The 22,794-nt window shown below is 34.2% G+C and overlaps 1 protein-coding gene across 2 annotated transcripts in view; it reads right to left on the bottom strand.

Moving 5' to 3' along the window:
• Positions 1 to 22,794, bottom strand: part of LOC102805680 (leucine-rich repeat and calponin homology domain-containing protein 2-like) — a 210,610-nt gene that overhangs the window by 45,052 nt on the left and 142,764 nt on the right. Inside the window, exons 11-12 of one of the 2 annotated variants that reach the window (XM_085498287.1) lie at positions 18,566 to 18,706; positions 2,281 to 2,434 (exon numbers count right to left, since the gene is read on the bottom strand). In XM_085498287.1, coding sequence (XP_085354413.1) covers positions 2,281 to 2,434; positions 18,566 to 18,706 — 295 coding nt within the window. The remainder of the gene's footprint in view (positions 1 to 2,280; positions 2,435 to 18,565; positions 18,707 to 22,794) is intronic. The other variant, XM_085498289.1, reaches the window with a different exon arrangement.

Here is a 22,794-nt window from a genome sequence, read left to right as displayed (position 1 = left end):
CTGGAGATTGCTATTCCCCTGTAGTTTGAGGGATTTAATTTAGATCCTGCTTTATGTATGGGTATTATTAAACTTGTACTCCATGCATGTGGGAAGATATTTGCATTGTAAATAGAGTTAAATATTTTTTTAATAGGTTTGATGAGATAATGTTCACCGCATTTTAGCATCTCATTACAGATTTGGTTTTCTGCAGTTGATTTGTTGTTTTTCAATAATCTGATGGCTTGTTTAATTTCATTTTCCTGTATTGGTCCATCCAAATCAGTTTTACTAGCATCAAGTCCCTTAATTTCCCTATTTCTAAGATCTGATATAATATCGTCTTGTTCTTCTGTATTTTTACCAGGTTTAGATTTTAATAGATTTTTGAAGTGTGTCAACCATTTATCTGGTGCTATGCAATCAGTCTCTGACTTTCGTGTATTCGCGTCATTGTTGAGTTAACTTATTTTTTTCCAGAATGATGAATTGTTACCTTGAAGACTCTCAATTTCATTAAGCTGGTGTACTTTAAATTGTTTTTTTTTGTATTTAAGGATTTTTTTAAATTGTTTACGTGTTTTGAAGAATTTACCTCTAACAATAGGGTCATTAGGAAATCTCTGAATTAATTTAGTATGCATTTTAAGTTCATTACGTAATAAATGGCAATCTTTATCAAACCATCTTTGGTTATTTTTTTTTTTATTTATTTTTTTTTTTTATTATTCTTTTGAAGTGGATTTTTTTAAGGCTTTTTTCTGCCAATTGACATAGAAGTGAAGAGAAATCTGATACCATTTTGTCAGAGTTCTCATGGTTTGCCGACATAAATGTTTTGATTTCATTACGTTTTGCTAACTCTAAAGCAGATAAAAATTTATTTTTTGAGTCACTGTCCCAAATATATTTAGTTGGTAAGGGATCCAATCTATTACTATGATTTCTTTGAGAATTATTTGGGAGGTCTGGATTTAAGCATAAAGATAGGATAATGGGACAGTGATCCGAAATGTGGGTTAATCTATCGACTTTGAAATATTGTACATAATCATAAATTGATTTAGAAATGACCCCAAAATCAATTGTACTACATCCATTGGGTGAATAATAAGTGTATTTACCTGCCGAGTCCCCAACTGTCCTGCCATTTACAATTACAAGATTACATTCAATACACATTTGGGAGAGTTTTCTACCAAATTTGTTAACACAGGATTTTGAGACACTATCCATAATATTACGTGGTTTAAAATTATCATTCACATAATCCAAAGGAAGCGGAATGTGTTGGTTTATGTCTTCATTAATAATGTCAGTTAAATCTCCTATTCTAGAATTAAAGTCCCCTAACAAAATGACGTTTCCTTTAGTGGAAAATTGGAGTATGTCTTTTTCTAGGAGATGAAAAATATCTGTATCTGTTTTTTTATGAATAATAGAATTCTCTGGTGGTATGTACACACATCCGATATAAATATCCTTCTGTATTTTAAACAAATCTCTATCAAGCTTACACCAGAGAAAGTGGTTTGAACAGTTACTGACTTTGTGAATGTAGTTGTTATACTGTGGAATACTTTATTTTCACTGGAATTTATTTTCGCTGAAAAGGCTTTTTGGGCGTTTTGCTTGGAATTTATTTTCACTGATTTTTGATGAGATTAATGTAAAATATAGGAAAAAATGTATATTCGCTGGATTTTATTTTCACGGAATCATCCCTTCAGCGAAAATAGCGAAAATAAATTCCAAGCGAAAATAAAGTATTCTACAGTATTGTGCTTTGTATAAGACAGCAACACCCCCTCTAGGAACTCTCTGCTTACTAATATCTAAATTTCTATCTTGTCTAATAATTTCAAAACTATTTAAGCTACTAGGCAAAGTAAAAGAACTATTACTATTTAACCAAGTCTCCTGTAAACAAATAAAATCAAGAGATAAAATGAAACTGGTAAATTCTGTGTTAGAAGTTTTGTTAATTAACCCATTAACGTTCCAACTGCCTAATTTAAATTTAGATGTTAATGGGTGCATACTAAAATTATAAAAGAAAATCAAAACACAAGAATCGTCTCACTTTGAAATGAAGGTAACTTGGGAAAGATACTAGATATTATTATCATATTCAAAATTCAGGGTACTTACGACAAGTGATCAAATAATTCAATTTCAGGACAGCTTAGAAAGAGTTCATAAAGTCAATGAATTTTTCAAATTTCGAGAATTCATGAGAATTCATGTCATCAAATATGAGAGATGACAACACAAAATTTAGGGCAATAAATTACTTACTTTAAGATAATTAAATAGCGCTTCTTTCTGCAATTGTTTGGTTTTCTGTTTGTTTTCCTCTAACTGCCTCCTTGCAAGCTGTGCTTCATGCCGACTTTGTGATATCCTATTTATTTTATCTTCATTTTGATGATTATGTTGCATATTCACATTACTGGAGGAGAGAGAGAACACACAATCTTAATTGTATTCTATCCTAACAATTTTAGAGATTTGAAATACGCATGCCATATGAATGTATCTATGCTATAAACAGATGTGAGGCTTGAACCCCCAACCACAGATCAAATCATGCATGGAAGAACACAACACAAACAACTGACAATCAGTATAACAATCCACAAAACAAAAGTCAAGTACACTACACTACATAGTCAAATCAGTATGGACTCCACGGTGAAGTGATATCAAATGGTTTTAAGTTAACTCCTCCTGCTGCTCCACATGAGGCACTCCCCATACTGGTTTATTATAATCAAATGGTTTCTGTTAGAAAACTTAAGTCTACATCAGACAAGTGACATTGATGTCATCTGAGATTATCGGTATAAGAGTGACATTGATGTCATCTGAGATTATCGGTATAACAGTGACATTGATGTCATCTGAGATTATCGGTATAACAGTGACATTGATGTCATCTGAGATTATCGGTATAACAGTGACATTGATGTCATCTGAGATTATCGGTATAACAGTGACATTGATGTCATCTGAGATTATCGGTATAACAGTGACATTGATGTCATCTGAGATTATCGGTATAACAGTGACATTGATGTCATCTGAGATTATCGGTATAACAGTGACATTGATGTCATCTGAGATTATCGGTATAACAGTGACATTGATGTCATCTGTGATTATCGGTATAACAGTGACATTGATGTCATCTGAGATTATCGGTATAACAGTGACATTGATGTCATCTGAGATTATCGGAATAACAGTGACATTGATGTCATCTGAGATTATCGGTATAACCGTGACATTGATGTCATCTGAGATTATCGGTATAACAGTGACATTGATGTCATCTGAGATTATCGGTATAACAGTGACATTGATGTCATCTGAAATTATCGGTATAACAGTGACATTGATGTCATCTGAGATTATCGGTATAACAGTGACATTGATGTCATCTGAGATTATCGGTATAACAGTGACATTGATGTCATCTGAGATTATCGGTATAACAGTGACATTGATGTCATCTGAGTTATCGGTATAACAGTGACATTGATGTCATCTGAGATTATCGGTATAACAGTGACATTGATGTCATCTGAGATTATCGGTATAACAGTGACATTGATGTCATCTGAGATTATCGGTATAACAGTGACATTGATGTCATCTGAGATTATCGGTATAACAGTGACATTGATGTCATCTGAGATTATCGGTATAACAGTGACATTGATGTCATCTGAGATTATCGGTATAACAGTGACATTGATGTCATCTGTGATTATCGGTATAACAGTGACATTGATGTCATCTGAGATTATCGGTATAACAGTGACATTGATGTCATCTGAGATTATCGGAATAACAGTGACATTGATGTCATCTGAGATTATCGGTATAACCGTGACATTGATGTCATCTGAGATTATCGGTATAACAGTGACATTGATGTCATCTGAGATTATCGGTATAACAGTGACATTGATGTCATCTGAAATTATCGGTATAACAGTGACATTGATGTCATCTGAGATTATCGGTATAACAGTGACATTGATGTCATCTGAGATTATCGGTATAACAGTGACATTGATGTCATCTGAGATTATCGGTATAACAGTGACATTGATGTCATCTGAGTTATCGGTATAACAGTGACATTGATGTCATCTGAGATTATCGGTATAACAGTGACATTGATGTCATCTGAGATTATCGGTATAACAGTGACATTGATGTCATCTGAGATTATCGGTATAACAGTGACATTGATGTCATCTGAGATTATCGGTATAACAGTGACATTGATGTCATCTGAGATTATCGGTATAACAGTGACATTGATGTCATCTGAGATTATCGGTATAACAGTGACATTGATGTCATCTGAGATTATCGGTATAACAGTGACATTGATGTCATCTGAGATTATCGGTATAACAGTGACATTGATGTCATCTGAGATTATCGGTATAACAGTGACATTGATGTCATCTGAGATTATCGGTATAACAGTGACATTGATGTCATCTGAGATTATCGGTATAACAGTGACATTGATGTCATCTGAGATTATCGGAATAACAGTGACATTGATGTCATCTGAGATTATCGGTATAACAGTGACATTGATGTCATCTGAGATTATCGGTATAACAGTGACATTGATGTCATCTGAGATTATCGGTATAACAGTGACATTGATGTCATCTGAGATTATCGGTATAACAGTGACATTGATGTCATCTGAGATTATCGGTATAACAGTGACATTGATGTCATCTGAGATTATCGGTATAACAGTGACATTGATGTCATCTGAGATTATCGGTATAACAGTGACATTGATGTCATCTGAGATTATCGGTATAACAGTGACATTGATGTCATCTGAGATTATCGGTATAACAGTGACATTGATGTCATCTGAGATTATCGGTATAACAGTGACATTGATGTCATCTGAGATTATCGGTATAAAAGTGACATTGATGTCATCTGAGATTATCGGTATAACAGTGACATTGATGTCATCTGAGATTATCGGTATAACAGTGACATTGATGTCATCTGAGATTATCGGTATAACAGTGACATTGATGTCATCTGAGATTATCGGTATAACAGTGACATTGATGTCATCTGAGATTATCGGTATAACAGTGACATTGATGTCATCTGAGATTATCGGTATAACAGTGACATTGATGTCATCTGAGATTATCGGTATAACAGTGACATTGATGTCATCTGAGATTATCGGTATAACAGTGACATTGATGTCATCTGAGATTATCGGTATAACAGTGACATTGATGTCATCTGAGATTATCGGTATAACAGTGACATTGATGTCATCTGAGATTATCGGTATAACAGTGACATTGATGTCATCTGAGATTATCGGTATAACAGTGACATTGATGTCATCTGAGATTATCGGTATAACAGTGACATTGATGTCATCTGTGATTATCGGTATAACAGTGACATTGATGTCATCTGAGATTATCGGTATAACAGTGACATTGATGTCATCTGAGATTATCGGTATAACAGTGACATTGATGTCATCTGAGATTATCGGTATAACAGTGACATTGATGTCATCTGAAATTATCGGTATAACAGTGACATTGATGTCATCTGAGATTATCGGTATAACAGTGACATTGATGTCATCTGAAATTATCGGTATAACAGTGACATTGATGTCATCTGAGATTATCGGTATAACAGTGACATTGATGTCATCTGAGTTATCGGTATAACAGTGACATTGATGTCATCTGAAATTATCGGTATAACAGTGACATTGATGTCATCTGAGATTATCGGTATAACAGTGACATTGATGTCATCTGAGATTATCGGTATAACAGTGACATTGATGTCATCTGTGATTATCGGTATAACAGTGACATTGATGTCATCTGAGATTATCGGTATAACAGTGACATTGATGTCATCTGAGATTATCGGTATAACAGTGACATTGATGTCATCTGAGATTATCGGTATAACAGTGACATTGATGTCATCTGAGATTATCGGTATAACAGTGACATTGATGTCATCTGAGATTATCGGTATAACAGTGACATTGATGTCATCTGAGATTATCGATATAACAGTGACATTGATGTCATCTGAGATTATCGGTATAACAGTGACATTGATGTCATCTGAGATTATCGGTATAACAGTGACATTGATGTCATCTGAGATTATCGGTATAACAGTGACATTGATGTCATCTGAGATTATCGGTATAACAGTGACATTGATGTCATCTGAGATTATCGGTATAACAGTGACATTGATGTCATCTGAGATTATCGGTATAACAGTGACATTGATGTCATCTGTGATTATCGGTATAACAGTGACATTGATGTCATCTGAGATTATCGGTATAACAGTGACATTGATGTCATCTGAGATTATCGGTATAACAGTGACATTGATGTCATCTGAGATTATCGGTATAACAGTGACATTGATGTCATCTGAGATTATCGGTATAACAGTGACATTGATGTCATCTGAGATTATCGGTATAACAGTGACATTGATGTCATCTGAGATTATCGGTATAACAGTGACATTGATGTCATCTGAGATTATCGGTATAACAGTGACATTGATGTCATCTGAGATTATCGGTATAACAGTGACATTGATGTCATCTGAGATTATCGGTATAACAGTGACATTGATGTCATCTGAGATTATCGGTATAACAGTGACATTGATGTCATCTGAGATTATCGGTATAACAGTGACATTGATGTCATCTGAGATTATCGGTATAACAGTGACATTGATGTCATCTGAGATTATCGGTATAACAGTGACATTGATGTCATCTGAGATTATCGGTATAACAGTGACATTGATGTCATCTGAGATTATCGGTATAACAGTGACATTGATGTCATCTGAGATTATCGGTATAACAGTGACATTGATGTCATCTGAGATTATCGGTATAACAGTGACATTGATGTCATCTGAGATTATCGGTATAACAGTGACATTGATGTCATCTGAGATTATCGGTATAACAGTGACATTGATGTCATCTGAGATTATCGGTATAACAGTGACATTGATGTCATCTGAGATTATCGGTATAACAGTGACATTGATGTCATCTGAGATTATCGGTATAACAGTGACATTGATGTCATCTGAGATTATCGGTATAACAGTGACATTGATGTCATCTGAGATTATCGGTATAACAGTGACATTGATGTCATCTGAGATTATCGGTATAACAGTGACATTGATGTCATCTGAGATTATCGGTATAACAGTGACATTGATGTCATCTGAGATTATCGGTATAACAGTGACATTGATGTCATCTGAGATTATCGGTATAACAGTGACATTGATGTCATCTGAGATTATCGGTATAACAGTGACATTGATGTCATCTGAGATTATCGGTATAACAGTGACATTGATGTCATCTGAGATTATCGGTATAACAGTGACATTGATGTCATCTGAGATTATCGGTATAACAGTGACATTGATGTCATCTGAGATTATCGGTATAACAGTGACATTGATGTCATCTGAGATTATCGGTATAACAGTGACATTGATGTCATCTGAGATTATCGGTATAACAGTGACATTGATGTCATCTGAGATTATCGGTATAACAGTGACATTGATGTCATCTGAGATTATCGGTATAACAGTGACATTGATGTCATCTGAGATTATCGGTATAACAGTGACATTGATGTCATCTGAGATTATCGGTATAACAGTGACATTGATGTCATCTGAGATTATCGGTATAACAGTGACATTGATGTCATCTGAGATTATCGGTATAACAGTGACATTGATGTCATCTGAGATTATCGGTATAACAGTGACATTGATGTCATCTGAGATTATCGGTATAACAGTGACATTGATGTCATCTGAGATTATCGGTATAACAGTGACATTGATGTCATCTGAGATTATCGGTATAACAGTGACATTGATGTCATCTGAGATTATCGGTATAACAGTGACATTGATGTCATCTGAGATTATCGGTATAACAGTGACATTGATGTCATCTGAGATTATCGGTATAACAGTGACATTGATGTCATCTGAGATTATCGGTATAACAGTGACATTGATGTCATCTGTGATTATCGGTATAACAGTGACATTGATGTCATCTGAGATTATCGGTATAACAGTGACATTGATGTCATCTGAGATTATCGGTATAACAGTGACATTGATGTCATCTGAGATTATCGGTATAACAGTGACATTGATGTCATCTGAGATTATCGGTATAACAGTGACATTGATGTCATCTGAGATTATCGGTATAACAGTGACATTGATGTCATCTGAGATTATCGGTATAACAGTGACATTGATGTCATCTGAGATTATCGGTATAACAGTGACATTGATGTCATCTGAGATTATCGGTATAACAGTGACATTGATGTCATCTGAGATTATCGGTATAACAGTGACATTGATGTCATCTGAGATTATCGGTATAACAGTGACATTGATGTCATCTGAGATTATCGGTATAACAGTGACATTGATGTCATCTGAGATTATCGGTATAACAGTGACATTGATGTCATCTGAGATTATCGGTATAACAGTGACATTGATGTCATCTGAGATTATCGGTATAACAGTGACATTGATGTCATCTGAGATTATCGGTATAACAGTGACATTGATGTCATCTGAGATTATCGGTATAACAGTGACATTGATGTCATCTGAGATTATCGGTATAACAGTGACATTGATGTCATCTGAGATTATCGGTATAACAGTGACATTGATGTCATCTGAGATTATCGGTATAACAGTGACATTGATGTCATCTGAGATTATCGGTATAACAGTGACATTGATGTCATCTGAGATTATCGGTATAACAGTGACATTGATGTCATCTGAGATTATCGGTATAACAGTGACATTGATGTCATCTGAGATTATCGGTATAACAGTGACATTGATGTCATCTGAGATTATCGGTATAACAGTGACATTGATGTCATCTGAGATTATCGGTATAACAGTGACATTGATGTCATCTGAGATTATCGGTATAACAGTGACATTGATGTCATCTGTGATTATCGGTATAACAGTGACATTGATGTCATCTGAGATTATCGGTATAACAGTGACATTGATGTCATCTGAGATTATCGGTATAACAGTGACATTGATGTCATCTGAGATTATCGGTATAACAGTGACATTGATGTCATCTGAGATTATCGGTATAACAGTGACATTGATGTCATCTGAGATTATCGGTATAACAGTGACATTGATGTCATCTGAGATTATCGGTATAACAGTGACATTGATGTCATCTGAGATTATCGGTATAACAGTGACATTGATGTCATCTGAGATTATCGGTATAACAGTGACATTGATGTCATCTGAGATTATCGGTATAACAGTGACATTGATGTCATCTGAGATTATCGGTATAACAGTGACATTGATGTCATCTGAGATTATCGGTATAACAGTGACATTGATGTCATCTGAGATTATCGGTATAACAGTGACATTGATGTCATCTGAGATTATCGGTATAACAGTGACATTGATGTCATCTGAGATTATCGGTATAACAGTGACATTGATGTCATCTGAGATTATCGGTATAACAGTGACATTGATGTCATCTGAGATTATCGGTATAACAGTGACATTGATGTCATCTGAGATTATCGGTATAACAGTGACATTGATGTCATCTGAGATTATCGGTATAACAGCGACATTGATGTCATCTGAGATTATCGGTATAACAGTGACATTGATGTCATCTGAGATTATCGGTATAACAGTGACATTGATGTCATCTGAGATTATCGGTATAACAGTGACATTGATGTCATCTGAGATTATCGGTATAACAGTGACATTGATGTCATCTGAGATTATCGGTATAACAGTGACATTGATGTCATCTGAGATTATCGGTATAACAGTGACATTGATGTCATCTGAGATTATCGGTATAACAGTGACATTGATGTCATCTGAGATTATCGGTATAACAGTGACATTGATGTCATCTGAGATTATCGGTATAACAGTGACATTGATGTCATCTGAGATTATCGGTATAACAGTGACATTGATGTCATCTGAGATTATCGGTATAACAGTGACATTGATGTCATCTGAGATTATCGGTATAACAGTGACATTGATGTCATCTGAGATTATCGGTATAACAGTGACATTGATGTCATCTGAGATTATCGGTATAACAGTGACATTGATGTCATCTGAAATTATCGGTATAACAGTGACATTGATGTCATCTGAGATTATCGGTATAACAGTGACATTGATGTCATCTGAGATTATCGGTATAACAGTGACATTGATGTCATCTGTGATTATCGGTATAACAGTGACATTGATGTCATCTGAGATTATCGGTATAACAGTGACATTGATGTCATCTGAAATTATCGGTATAACAGTGACATTGATGTCATCTGTGATTATCGGTATAACAGTGACATTGATGTCATCTGAGATTATCGGTATAACAGTGACATTGATGTCATCTGAAATTATCGGTATAACAGTGACATTGATGTCATCTGAGATTATCGGTATAACAGTGACATTGATGTCATCTGAAATTATCGGTATAACAGTGACATTGATGTCATCTGAGATTATCGGTATAACAGTGACATTGATGTCATCTGAGATTATCGGTATAACAGTGACATTGATGTCATCTGTGATTATCGGTATAACAGTGACATTGATGTCATCTGAGATTATCGGTATAACAGTGACATTGATGTCATCTGAGATTATCGGTATAACAGTGACATTGATGTCATCTGTGATTATCGGTATAACAGTGACATTGATGTCATCTGAGATTATCGGTATAACAGTGACATTGATGTCATCTGAGATTATCGGTATAACAGTGACATTGATGTCATCTGAGATTATCGGTATAACAGTGACATTGATGTCATCTGAGATTATCGGTATAACAGTGACATTGATGTCATCTGAAATTATCGGTATAACAGTGACATTGATGTCATCTGAGATTATCGGTATAACAGTGACATTGATGTCATCTGAGATTATCGGTATAACAGTGACATTGATGTCATCTGAGATTATCGGTATAACAGTGACATTGATGTCATCTGAGATTATCGGTATAACAGTGACATTGATGTCATCTGAGATTATCGGTATAACAGTGACATTGATGTCATCTGAGATTATCGGTATAACAGTGACATTGATGTCATCTGAGATTATCGGTATAACAGTGACATTGATGTCATCTGAAATTATCGGTATAACAGTGACATTGATGTCATCTGAGATTATCGGTATAACAGTGACATTGATGTCATCTGAGATTATCGGTATAACAGTGACATTGATGTCATCTGAGATTATCGGTATAACAGTGACATTGATGTCATCTGAGATTATCGATATAACAGTGTTATTGTATTTGAATGTTGAGGCTAAGAAGATTGAGATATTGTTTTAAAGGTATGGAAAACTGCTGATAGTAAAATTAAATAATTCCTTTTAACATGTTGTCTGGTAGAAAGCTGGTCCATAAAGTCAAATTTGATGCATAGCTCTAAGTATTAATAGCAGTAGAAGCAGATTATGTAGACTCCTTAATATCAAGTTTAGTTGGATACACTAAATTTAGGATTTGAATGTGAAATTGAAGGATTACTGTTTTTGTCTTTAATTAATTTCTAGAGAAATTCAACTCCATATAAATAAAGTAATAAATCAGCCAGCAAGTAAGCAAAAGTTTTCCCTATTGGAATGCTTCTGTAAACTCAACAAATATGTTGTCAAATAAGAAAGTCAAGCATAATGATAATGTCACTTTTGGTGTAAGAAATATTTTGCATCTGTCTTTTTGTTCAACATCAATCTTTTCGTCGACAGCGTCAAAATTAGAAAATGAAGTTGGTCTGGTACATCTATCTGCTGTAATATATGTACCCAAATTGTGGTCAGTTGCAATTGTCACCAGCTCTTTAGATGACACCACTCACACTGTAGGAAAAACAATTTGCAATAAAGGTTGACTTAAGGTAGCAAGACTATTATTTGTGTTGAAAATTACGATTTTCACATTTATTTATTAATTGATGAAATGCACTATAAACTTTCATATGATAAAGTCAACATAACATAGAATGTCATGTAAGTTGGTTAAAATGTAGATTTTCTGAAGGAAAGCAAGGCAGCCTCAGTAGTGTTTTCCAAAATCAACAACACAGGTTTAATCTGTGTGCCTATAAGTTTCAAAGATAAACTCAAGACAAAGCAATGTTAGGATGTGTTATCAGTAGCTATCTGACACACAATGAGTGTTTCCAAACATTTGAGTGGTTTGTCTCCGCCCCTGTTTGTTTCACAGATTAGTCATTTGCATATGAATGTGTCAGACACAAGGTCACACAGCCACTGAAAAAAATCATTGATTTTGGTGTTTTCATATGCCGAATTTATCCAAATATAGCTATCCCATTCCTTTATTTTTTTGGTTTCCAATAGCCTTACACATTTGGATGTCCCTACACATGTTAAAACAGACCTTGATGGAAAAACAAATTGATTGTGCCGATAAACAAGCTTGAAAATCTTTGCTGTGACTTCATGGACGTTTTCTAGGAGTTTATGTTTTTCAAAATACAAGGTCTTTAACAAAAAATAAGGTATACTTATTGTCATCGGATTAACACCAAATTTTCACAGCTTTAAGGTGACAATGAGAGGAACTTGAATGTGTCCAGAAAAACTATTTCATCGATTATTTACCAACGAGTTGTGGTTTGAGTTGGTGGCAATGCGACTAAAACAGTAATTGAAATTCAGCACGCTATTTTTTAAAACGCGTTGCTTGAATAAAACTGACCAGACACATTCAATTTACCAGACTATTGAACAACTAGGAAAAGTGAAAAAAATACTTCTTACCGCCAGCATAAATGCGTAATTATTTTTTTTACAGAAAAAGTAATTTTTCACCTTTGATTGAGTAACGCGTCGTAGAATGCAGATACGGGCATGCAAAATACACTTGTGAAAAGCTTGAAGTCTGGCGATTCTAAAAATATATACTTTCCCGGATCTATTTGTAGTCATTCAGTCACAATTAGAAGATGAAAATAAGTATGCAAATAATAGTCCCGCTACCTTAAACTGTGGCATCGGGTGTATAAATGAAAACATAGCCACCAGAATTCAGTATGCAAATGAAACTCAAGCGTGAAACATTGGGGTGCTCCACAAAATCACTCTTTTCGACAATGATACAGACAGTCGTTTTGACTGCTCAAAATGACAGTATGTCTGTAAATATCTAGAAAAATCTCATTTTCGTTGATAATTTCGATTGTTTGGAATGTCTGTTTACCGTGTCCCAATAATTTGTTTGGAATGTCGATCCCAGTTGGTTTCTCCATACTGAGTTTAGGAAGGGCGTCGATCAACACAATCAGCCGAAACGGTACAAACATTTACCGTAATTCATGGGGATCATGTCCGTAATTTGTGGGCTGAGACCCCAAATAATTTAACAAGTACTATTATTATTATAATATATATTTTAATTACATCGCAAAACTACAACAGAGCTGGAGTGAAACAACCGCCTTGAAGTCGATGCAACTTCAACTAGCCATTTCTTACCTTGAAATAAAAAAAAAAAAACTAAAAATTCGAAGAGCATTGGGGAAAGTATTAATAATCATTCTTATCAATCGCTTGCTTTATTTTATTCGAATCCACGAGTTTTTTGACATTTGTTGGCAACTTCCGCGCTAAAAAAGATTGAAAATGTGGGTATGGTTCTTTTGCGAGGTTCTATTGATAATACGGACAAATATGGTTATGTGACCCAGGTCGTGCTCCGATCATGTGACTTTCAACCAATCAATGGATGTTGTAACAAAGCATATTTGAGGCTAATTGAAAGGTCGTCGTACCATCCAATTTCCGGCGTCGATTCACATAGTGTTTTTGTTCTGTGACAGGCTTCAACATTATTCACTGAAAAACATCGGTATATTTTGACAAACGGATGGAATTTGACCTCAGTTCAAAAAGAAAATAGATGTACTAGGCTTAGATACATTAGAGTCCACGGCGAATCAGTTTTCTCTGCAAGTTGGGAAATAAAGTAAACCAGAGTAGGGTCGACGATTTTCAGCCCTGAAGGACTTCCGTGTGAATCCTGAGTTACGAATTGTTCATCGACTGGCCACCAAATATTTATGACTAACTAAATTTGACACGTTTTTTTTAAGCCCAATAAATTATTCATACATGTCAAGCTCTGTTCGATTTTTGCAGGGCATGTGGCCGTTTTTAGTTGAAAATATTTGTTGTGGGAACACTTTTACGGTACGGTATAAACTGAACTCATTCAATGATCGTGACTTATTTTTGAAAATTGAATGTCAAATTTTACCAGACATGGACCGACGTGGATTCGGTATCGTTATTTTTGGAATTAATCATTAACATTTCCTCATTTCTCTACTCTGTCAAAATGAGTTACCTATGCTTTTTTCATGTAACTGTCATTAAAATAATAAAAAATAGTACATCTAGAACAAGCACCAAAAACACGTAACAAGAGGTCACAGTTCAGTTGCTTTCACGATACAAGTGTCATACAACTATTAGATTTGAGGTGTCGTTCAGAATTTAATAATAGTTAATACTAGTTGTATGTTCACACTTTACTATCAAAACCACCATTTCGACCACTCATGTGCCAGTGATCCGTGTTTGGGTAAGCGGTCGGTGTTTCAATGAGCGAGCTAGTGAAAAAAAAAACGTGATTAAAATGCGGTCGGTTTCCGGTCGGACAAGACCGCATGGTCGGAAATTAAGCGATAAGCGGTCGATGTAAAAGCGGAAGGTTGGGCGAAATAAGTACTGTGTGCCCAGACTATATGACCATGTTTCTCCGACGAAGTCTCTACTGACAATAATGCTGGCAATGAACGTTAGATAAACACGCAATGTTTGCGATGGAAAGCTTATCACCTGTTATATCAGAATCGTCAACAACAGAGTAAACAGATAAGATGTTATCATTTAAACCCTTCCAAAGATAAACATTATGCAAATATGCATGAAACTGCAGTTGTAGTCTTTTCTTCTAGCGTTTTAAAACACTAATTTAAGCAACGTTATTTTGCAATTTCGATTTTTTGTAAACCTGGGATGATGTATCAAGGTCTGAAGTAACCGTTTTATCAATTTTTGAAAAATCAAGAAAAAAGTGACAATTTCCCTTCTCGCTACCTTAAGACCTTCAGTTGAAATGATAACAGATGTGTACCAAGTAAACAACTGTGTGGATCATGTAAATTACATTTCCCATGATGCACTGTTGGTAGTTTCCTGTCTCTTCCATTTACATTAACCATTAATTATTTACCACATGGATGTGATATTTCAAAACTTTGCATCTTGTGTGATTTTATTGCCAGACAAGCATTATTAAAGGTGAGGTATGTAAATGTGTCGAAATGGACATAGTGTGAGTGGTTAGTGCTAGTAGCACTAATCCGAAAAACTACTAGATCTAGTGCTAAAATGGCACTAAATCTAGTGCGAAAACGGCACTAGATCTAGTGCTAAAATGTACATAATGCGAGTGGCATTGATATCGCATTGTCAACGACGTCAAGATATCCCCTAATTCTCTGAAAATAAATCAATATTTACGTAAAATTGTTGTATCTTTCATTCATTGGAAATGTGCTACAGTGGGAAAATTAAGAATGTCATTGTCCACGTTTGTCGTAATAGACCTTTGGAACAACGCGAACGGCCGGGAAACTAGCTGAAACAGTGAAACTGCAGGTCGAACTTCGAAATTTTTACAAATTGTGAATAGATATACTGTATGAAATGGTATTGTGTGGAAGTTTGTGTTTTCAACTTTGGCGAATGGAAACTTTATGTAAATGGTGGATTTTGATTGATTTTTGATTTTTTTTTTTAAATCACTGATGTGCCGTTTTATTTCTGGTCGGCGCCACACTTAATGAAAATAGATCTTCGAAAATGAAATTATGATGCCATATGTGAACTAAATAAAAAATTGGTATACTCTTAGTCTAAGTCCTGGGTCCCTGTAAAGCTCGGTGGATGTTGTGTGTACTGCGACCTGTGAATGGGCATATACATATTCACGCAATCCTGTTGTTACATTGTATCATGGAGGAACTAACGGAATACGATGTAACCTCGCCGATTTTTTGATTTTTTAACGTGACCATATTATATATGTCTAGACACTTTCTCTGCAATAATATTTTTTAGGAGCCCTTAGGATTTTTTGTTGTAGACTCTCGAAATCTTGTTCTTGTTACAGTTGCTAACAATTAAAACATGTGAAGTAACAAGTTCGTCTGTTGAATTTCCGGTTGTGAAATACGTATTTTAACTCTTCACAGCTAAACAAACCCAGTGTATGGTCGCGATTTTTCGGCAGTTTTTAAATTTATTTTTTAAAATATTTTGGCGTAATTTATCGGACATTGCAATCGTTCCTGACGCCTAAATCAGTCTATTTAAAGGGGAACCGCTCAATCCCATGGATTGCACCAAAGAATCATGGGACACTATTGTTTATGTTGTTTACAATGTTAATCTATCTATTGTTATCCATTGTTATTTTAATCCAGAAAATAAATTTGTTGTGAGATTAGGCTTAACTGGAAGGTGCCCCTTTAAGTTTTTATTTAAGAGCGTGTTTATTGTGACTAGCGTTAGCTTCGTTTGGACAAAGAGCTGTTATCACTGTAAACAATGTTAAATTATTCTTCTTATGCTAAGTTCATCTTTGAAAACAACTATTTTTTTTATTTAACAAAAAATCATGCCATTTCCCCATCAAAATCCAAGCCAAAAAAGCGTACTACACCATCTACAAATCTTTTTCGCGTTGCGTTCAATAACATAAACATATTTAAATGAGCTATGGTGATTTGAACGCGTTGGCATCATACATTTTGATTGGTTAATTAGCGATTTGACCTATTAGCTCAACTCATGCAAGAGAAACATGGCGGATACCCTACCGCATCGAGCGTTTATATGCGATCGGAATCATTTGCTTACGATGAAACTAAGATGAATTTTATTTGAATTTCATAACAATCAACGAATTTATTTTTTGACATTTCAGGTGGTCTACTTTTTAATTCAGCAAGAATTATTAATTATTGTTAATTCTGCAATAGCTTCTTTCATCTTGGGTTGCCCACCTGACAGCGTAGAAAGTCTGTGTAGTTGAACAATGATATTTGATAATTATTTTTTGAAATTTTGAACCCCAAATAAGCGCCCACCAGCCGTGAAATCCCAAGGGCGATTTTTCAGATGGGCGAATTTACGACAGAATCCGGTATTATATAAAAAAAAGAGTATTATTATGGACATCTCGCGCATATTGCCAATGTTTTATACTGTTTGTAGTTTGCATATGAAAGTGGTTGTTGATGCCCCTCCTATTATTCGACGTCGTTGACAATGCGATAACAATACCACTCGCACTGTGCACATTTTAGCACTAGATCTAGTGCCATTTTAGCACTAGATCTAGTACTTTTTCGGATTAGTGTTACTAGCACTAACCACTCGCACTACGCCCATTTCGACACATTTACATACATGTAAAGGTGTTAAAAATTAACTAGACAGGTTAATTGTCATGTGTTTAATATGCTCGACAGCGGATCTTGGCCACGCGCCATGCATGGTCGTAATTATCAAAGCCTTTCGAGCATTTCTAACGAGGTTTTCGCACTAAGCATTGTCATTATAAATGATGCCTATTGCATAAAAAAGGAAAACCTTTCAAACAGGCCTTTTGTTGCTGGTTAATTCATTGTAACCAAGTTCCTACTAATAAGGTATGACTGTGTATTATGATAAGAGAACGTTGTTACGATCATAACACTTTTTTAATTCAGCATCTTAAAGTTTAGCTTATCATAATTAAGATAATTACAATACACCAGGTTGATAAAAATAAACTTAAATTGTTTTTTTTATTTCCAAGGATATTATTCTTAGTCATACTCCACACTAGCTGCAGTTTTGTAGCATATTTTATTTCAGTGCAGTTACCTATAGCCAATAGGGATATTTCATGTATTTTATGCCATCATCCAACAATGGACGAAATAAACGTGTGAATTTCCAGCCACTCTAGCAAATAAAATCATAGCACAGTCTCTTTAAAAAAATCAGAGTCAGTGTAATGTTTGGGAGGATCGCAGTTGCTGCTCTTTTATAAATTTAATATTTAGTTGCTGCTCATTAAAACAGTCTCAGTTCCATTCTCAGCTACTGTGAACACAAACACTGAGGGTGTTTGGTTCATGTGCAAATGGAATCACAAATGGTCTATTGTCTGTATTGAGAGTCTCCAGAGGAAGTCATGCACTGTATGTGTATGACATGTTAAACACAGTACTAGAAGCAGTCTTTGCAAACTTACTTGTTCTGGGCTTGTTTATTTCTAATACTTGTAAAACTACTGTAGTTAGGAACCTTTGGCCTAGTAATATTGTCTGTGGGTGAGGTGGTGGTTTTCTCACGAAAGCTGCTGAAGAGGCCTGCTCTAAATCTGCGATTGCTGCTATAATATCATGCATTGAAAATAAAATATCCAGAGAAAAAACGAAATTGCATTGAGGCATTGAAAACAAAATTTATTATTATGTTATTTATGAATATTAGAATGCACACCTATGAGGTGGTTAGCATGGTATATGTGTGATCAGCAGCAATAGCAGAAATGTGTTTTATAGTTGTTAATGATAGGTCTGACATATGTACATGTTTTACAGTTGTTAATGATAGGTCTGACATATGTACATGTTTTACAGTTGTTAATGATAGGTTTGACATATGTACATGTTTTACAGTTTTTATTGCAGTTATTAATGATAGGTCTGACATATGTACATGTTTTACATTTGTTAATGATAGGTCTGACATATGTACATGTTTTACAGTTGTTAATGATAGGTTTGACATATGTACATGTTTTACAGTTGTTAATGATAGGTTTGACATATGTACATGTTTTACAGTTGTTATTGCAGTTATTAATGATAGGTCTGACATATGTACATGTTTTACAGTTGTTAATGATAGGTCTGACATATGTACATGTTTTACAGTTGTTAATGATAGGTCTGACATATGTACATGTTTTACAGTTGTTAATGATAGGTCTGACATATGTACATGTTTTACAGTTGTTAATGATAGGTCTGACATATGTACATGTTTTACAGTTGTTAATGATAGGTTTGACATATGTGCATGTTTTACAGTTTTTATTGATAGGTCTGACATATGTGCATGTTTTACAGTTGTTAATGATAGGTCTGACATATGTGCATGTTTTACAGTTGTTATTGCAGTTGTTAATGATAGGTCTGACATATGTACATGTTTTACAGTTGTTAATGATAGGTCTGACATATGTGCATGTTTTACAGTTTTTATTGATAGGTCTGACATATGTGCATGTTTTACAGTTTTTATTGATAGGTCTGACATATGTGCATGTTTTACAGTTGTTAATGATAGGTTTGACATATGTACATGTTTTACAGTTGTTAATGATAGGTCTGACATATGTGCATGTTTTACAGTTGTTAATGATAGGTCTGACATATGTACATGTTTTACAGTTGTTAATGATAGGTCTGACATATGTACATGTTTTACAGTAGTTAATGATAGGTCTGACATATGTACATGTTTTACAGTTGTTAATGATAGGTCTGACATATGTACATGTTTTACAGTTGTTAATGATAGGCCTGACATATGTACATGTTTTACAGTTGTTAATGATAGGTCTGACATATGTACATGTTTTACAGTTGTTAATGATAGGTCTGACATATGTACATGTTTTACAGTTGTTAATGATAGGTCTGACATATGTACATGTTTTACAGTTGTTAATGATAGGTCTGACATATGTGCATGTTTTACAGTTTTTATTGATAGGTCTGACATATGTGCATGTTTTACAGTTGTTAATGATAGGTTTGACATATGTACATGTTTTACAGTTGTTAATGATAGGTCTGACATATGTACATGTTTTACAGTTGTTAATGATAGGCCTGACATATGTACATGTTTTACAGTTGTTAATGATAGGTTTGACATATGTACATGTTTTACAGTAGTTAATGATAGGTCTGACATATGTACATGTTTTACAGTTGTTAATGATAGGTCTGACATATGTACATGTTTTACAGTTGTTAATGATAGGTCTGACATATGTACATGTTTTACAGTTGTTAATGATAGGTTTGACATATGTACATGTTTTACAGTTGTTAATGATAGGTCTGACATATGTACATGTTTTACAGTTGTTAATGATAGGCCTGACATATGTACATGTTTTACAGTTGTTAATGATAGGTGTGACATATGAACATGTTTTACAGTTGTTATTGCAGTTGTTAATGATAGGTCTGACATATGTACATGTTTTACAGTTGTTAATGATAGGCCTGACATATGTACATGTTTTACAGTTGTTAATGATAGGTCTGACATATGTGCATGTTTTACAGTTGTTAATGATAGGTCTGACATATGTACATGTTTTACAGTTGTTAATGATAGGTCTGACATATGTGCATGTTTTACAGTAGTTAATGATAGGTCTGACATATGTACATGTTTTACAGTTGTTAATGATAGGTCTGACATATGTGCATGTTTTACAGTTGTTAATGATAGGTCTGACATATGTACATGTTTTACAGTTGTTAATGATATGTCTGACATATGAATATGTTTTACAGTTGTTAATGATAGGTCTGACATATGTGCATGTTTTACAGTTGTTAATGATAGGTCTGACATATGAATATGTTTTACAGTTGTTAATGATAGGTCTGACATATGTACATGTTTTACAGTAGTTAATGATAGGTCTGACATATGTACATGTTTTACAGTTGTTAATGATAGGTCTGACATATGTGCATGTTTTACAGTTGTTAATGATAGGTCTGACATATGAATATGTTTTACAGTTGTTAATGATAGGTTTGACATATGTACATGTTTTACAGTTGTTAATGATAGGTCTGACATATGTACATGTTTTACAATTGTTAATGATAGGTCTGACATATGTACATGTTTTACAGTTGTTAATGATAGGTTTGACATATGTACATGTTTTACAGTTGTTAATGATAGGTCTGACATATGAATATGTTTTACAGTTGTTAATGATAGGTCTGACATATGTGCATGTTTTACAGTTGTTAATGATAGGTCTGACATATGTACATGTTTTACAGTTGTTAATGATAGGTTTGACATATGTACATGTTTTACAGTTGTTAATGATAGGTTTGACATATGTACATGTTTTACAGTTGTTAATGATAGGTCTGACATATGTACATGTTTTACAGTTGTTAATGATAGGTTTGACATATGTACATGTTTTACAGTTGTTAATGATAGGTCTGACATATGTACATGTTTTACAGTTGTTAATGATAGGTTTGACATATGTACATGTTTTACAGTTGTTAATGATAGGTCTGACATATGTACATGTTTTACAGTTGTTAATGATAGGTTTGACATATGTACATGTTTTACAGTTGTTAATGATAGGTCTGACATATGAATATGTTTTACAGTTGTTAATGATAGGTCTGACATATGTGCATGTTTTACAGTTGTTAATGATAGGTCTGACATATGAATATGTTTTACAGTTGTTAATGATAGGTCTGACATATGTACATGTTTTACAGTAGTTAATGATAGGTCTGACATATGTACATGTTTTACAGTTGTTAATGATAGGTCTGACATATGTGCATGTTTTACAGTTGTTAATGATAGGTCTGACATATGAATATGTTTTACAGTTGTTAATGATAGGTTTGACATATGTACATGTTTTACAGTTGTTAATGATAGGTCTGACATATGTACATGTTTTACAATTGTTAATGATAGGTCTGACATATGTACATGTTTTACAGTTGTTAATGATAGGTCTGACATATGTGCATGTTTTACAGTTGTTAATGATAGGTCTGACATATGTACATGTTTTACAGTTGTTAATGATAGGTTTGACATATGTACATGTTTTACAGTTGTTAATGATAGGTTTGACATATGTACATGTTTTACAGTTGTTAATGATAGGTCTGACATATGTGCATGTTTTACAGTTGTTAATGATAGGTCTGACATATGAATATGTTTTACAGTTGTCAATGATAGGTTTGACATATGTACATGTTTTACAGTTGTTAATGATAGGTCTGACATATGTACATGTTTTACAATTGTTAATGATAGGTCTGACATATGTACATGTTTTACAGTTGTTAATGATAGGTCTGACATATGTACATGTTTTACAGTTGTTAATGATAGGTCTGACATATGTACATGTTTTACAGTTGTTAATGATAGGTCTGACATATGTGCATGTTTTACAGTTGTTAATGATAGGTCTGACATATGTGCATGTTTTACAGTTGTTAATGATAGGTCTGACATATGTGCATGTTTTACAGTTGTTAATGATAGGTCTGACATATGTGCATGATTTACAGTTGTTAATGATAGGTCTGACATATGTACATGTTTTACAGTAGTTAATGATAGGTCTGACATATGTACATGTTTTACAGTTGTTAA

Source organism: Saccoglossus kowalevskii, chromosome 1 (genome assembly GCF_978046115.1).
Source record: "Saccoglossus kowalevskii chromosome 1, keSacKowa6.1, whole genome shotgun sequence".
Classification (NCBI taxonomy): domain Eukaryota; kingdom Metazoa; phylum Hemichordata; class Enteropneusta; family Harrimaniidae; genus Saccoglossus; species Saccoglossus kowalevskii.
This window is presented reverse-complemented; position numbering and strand designations above follow the sequence as displayed.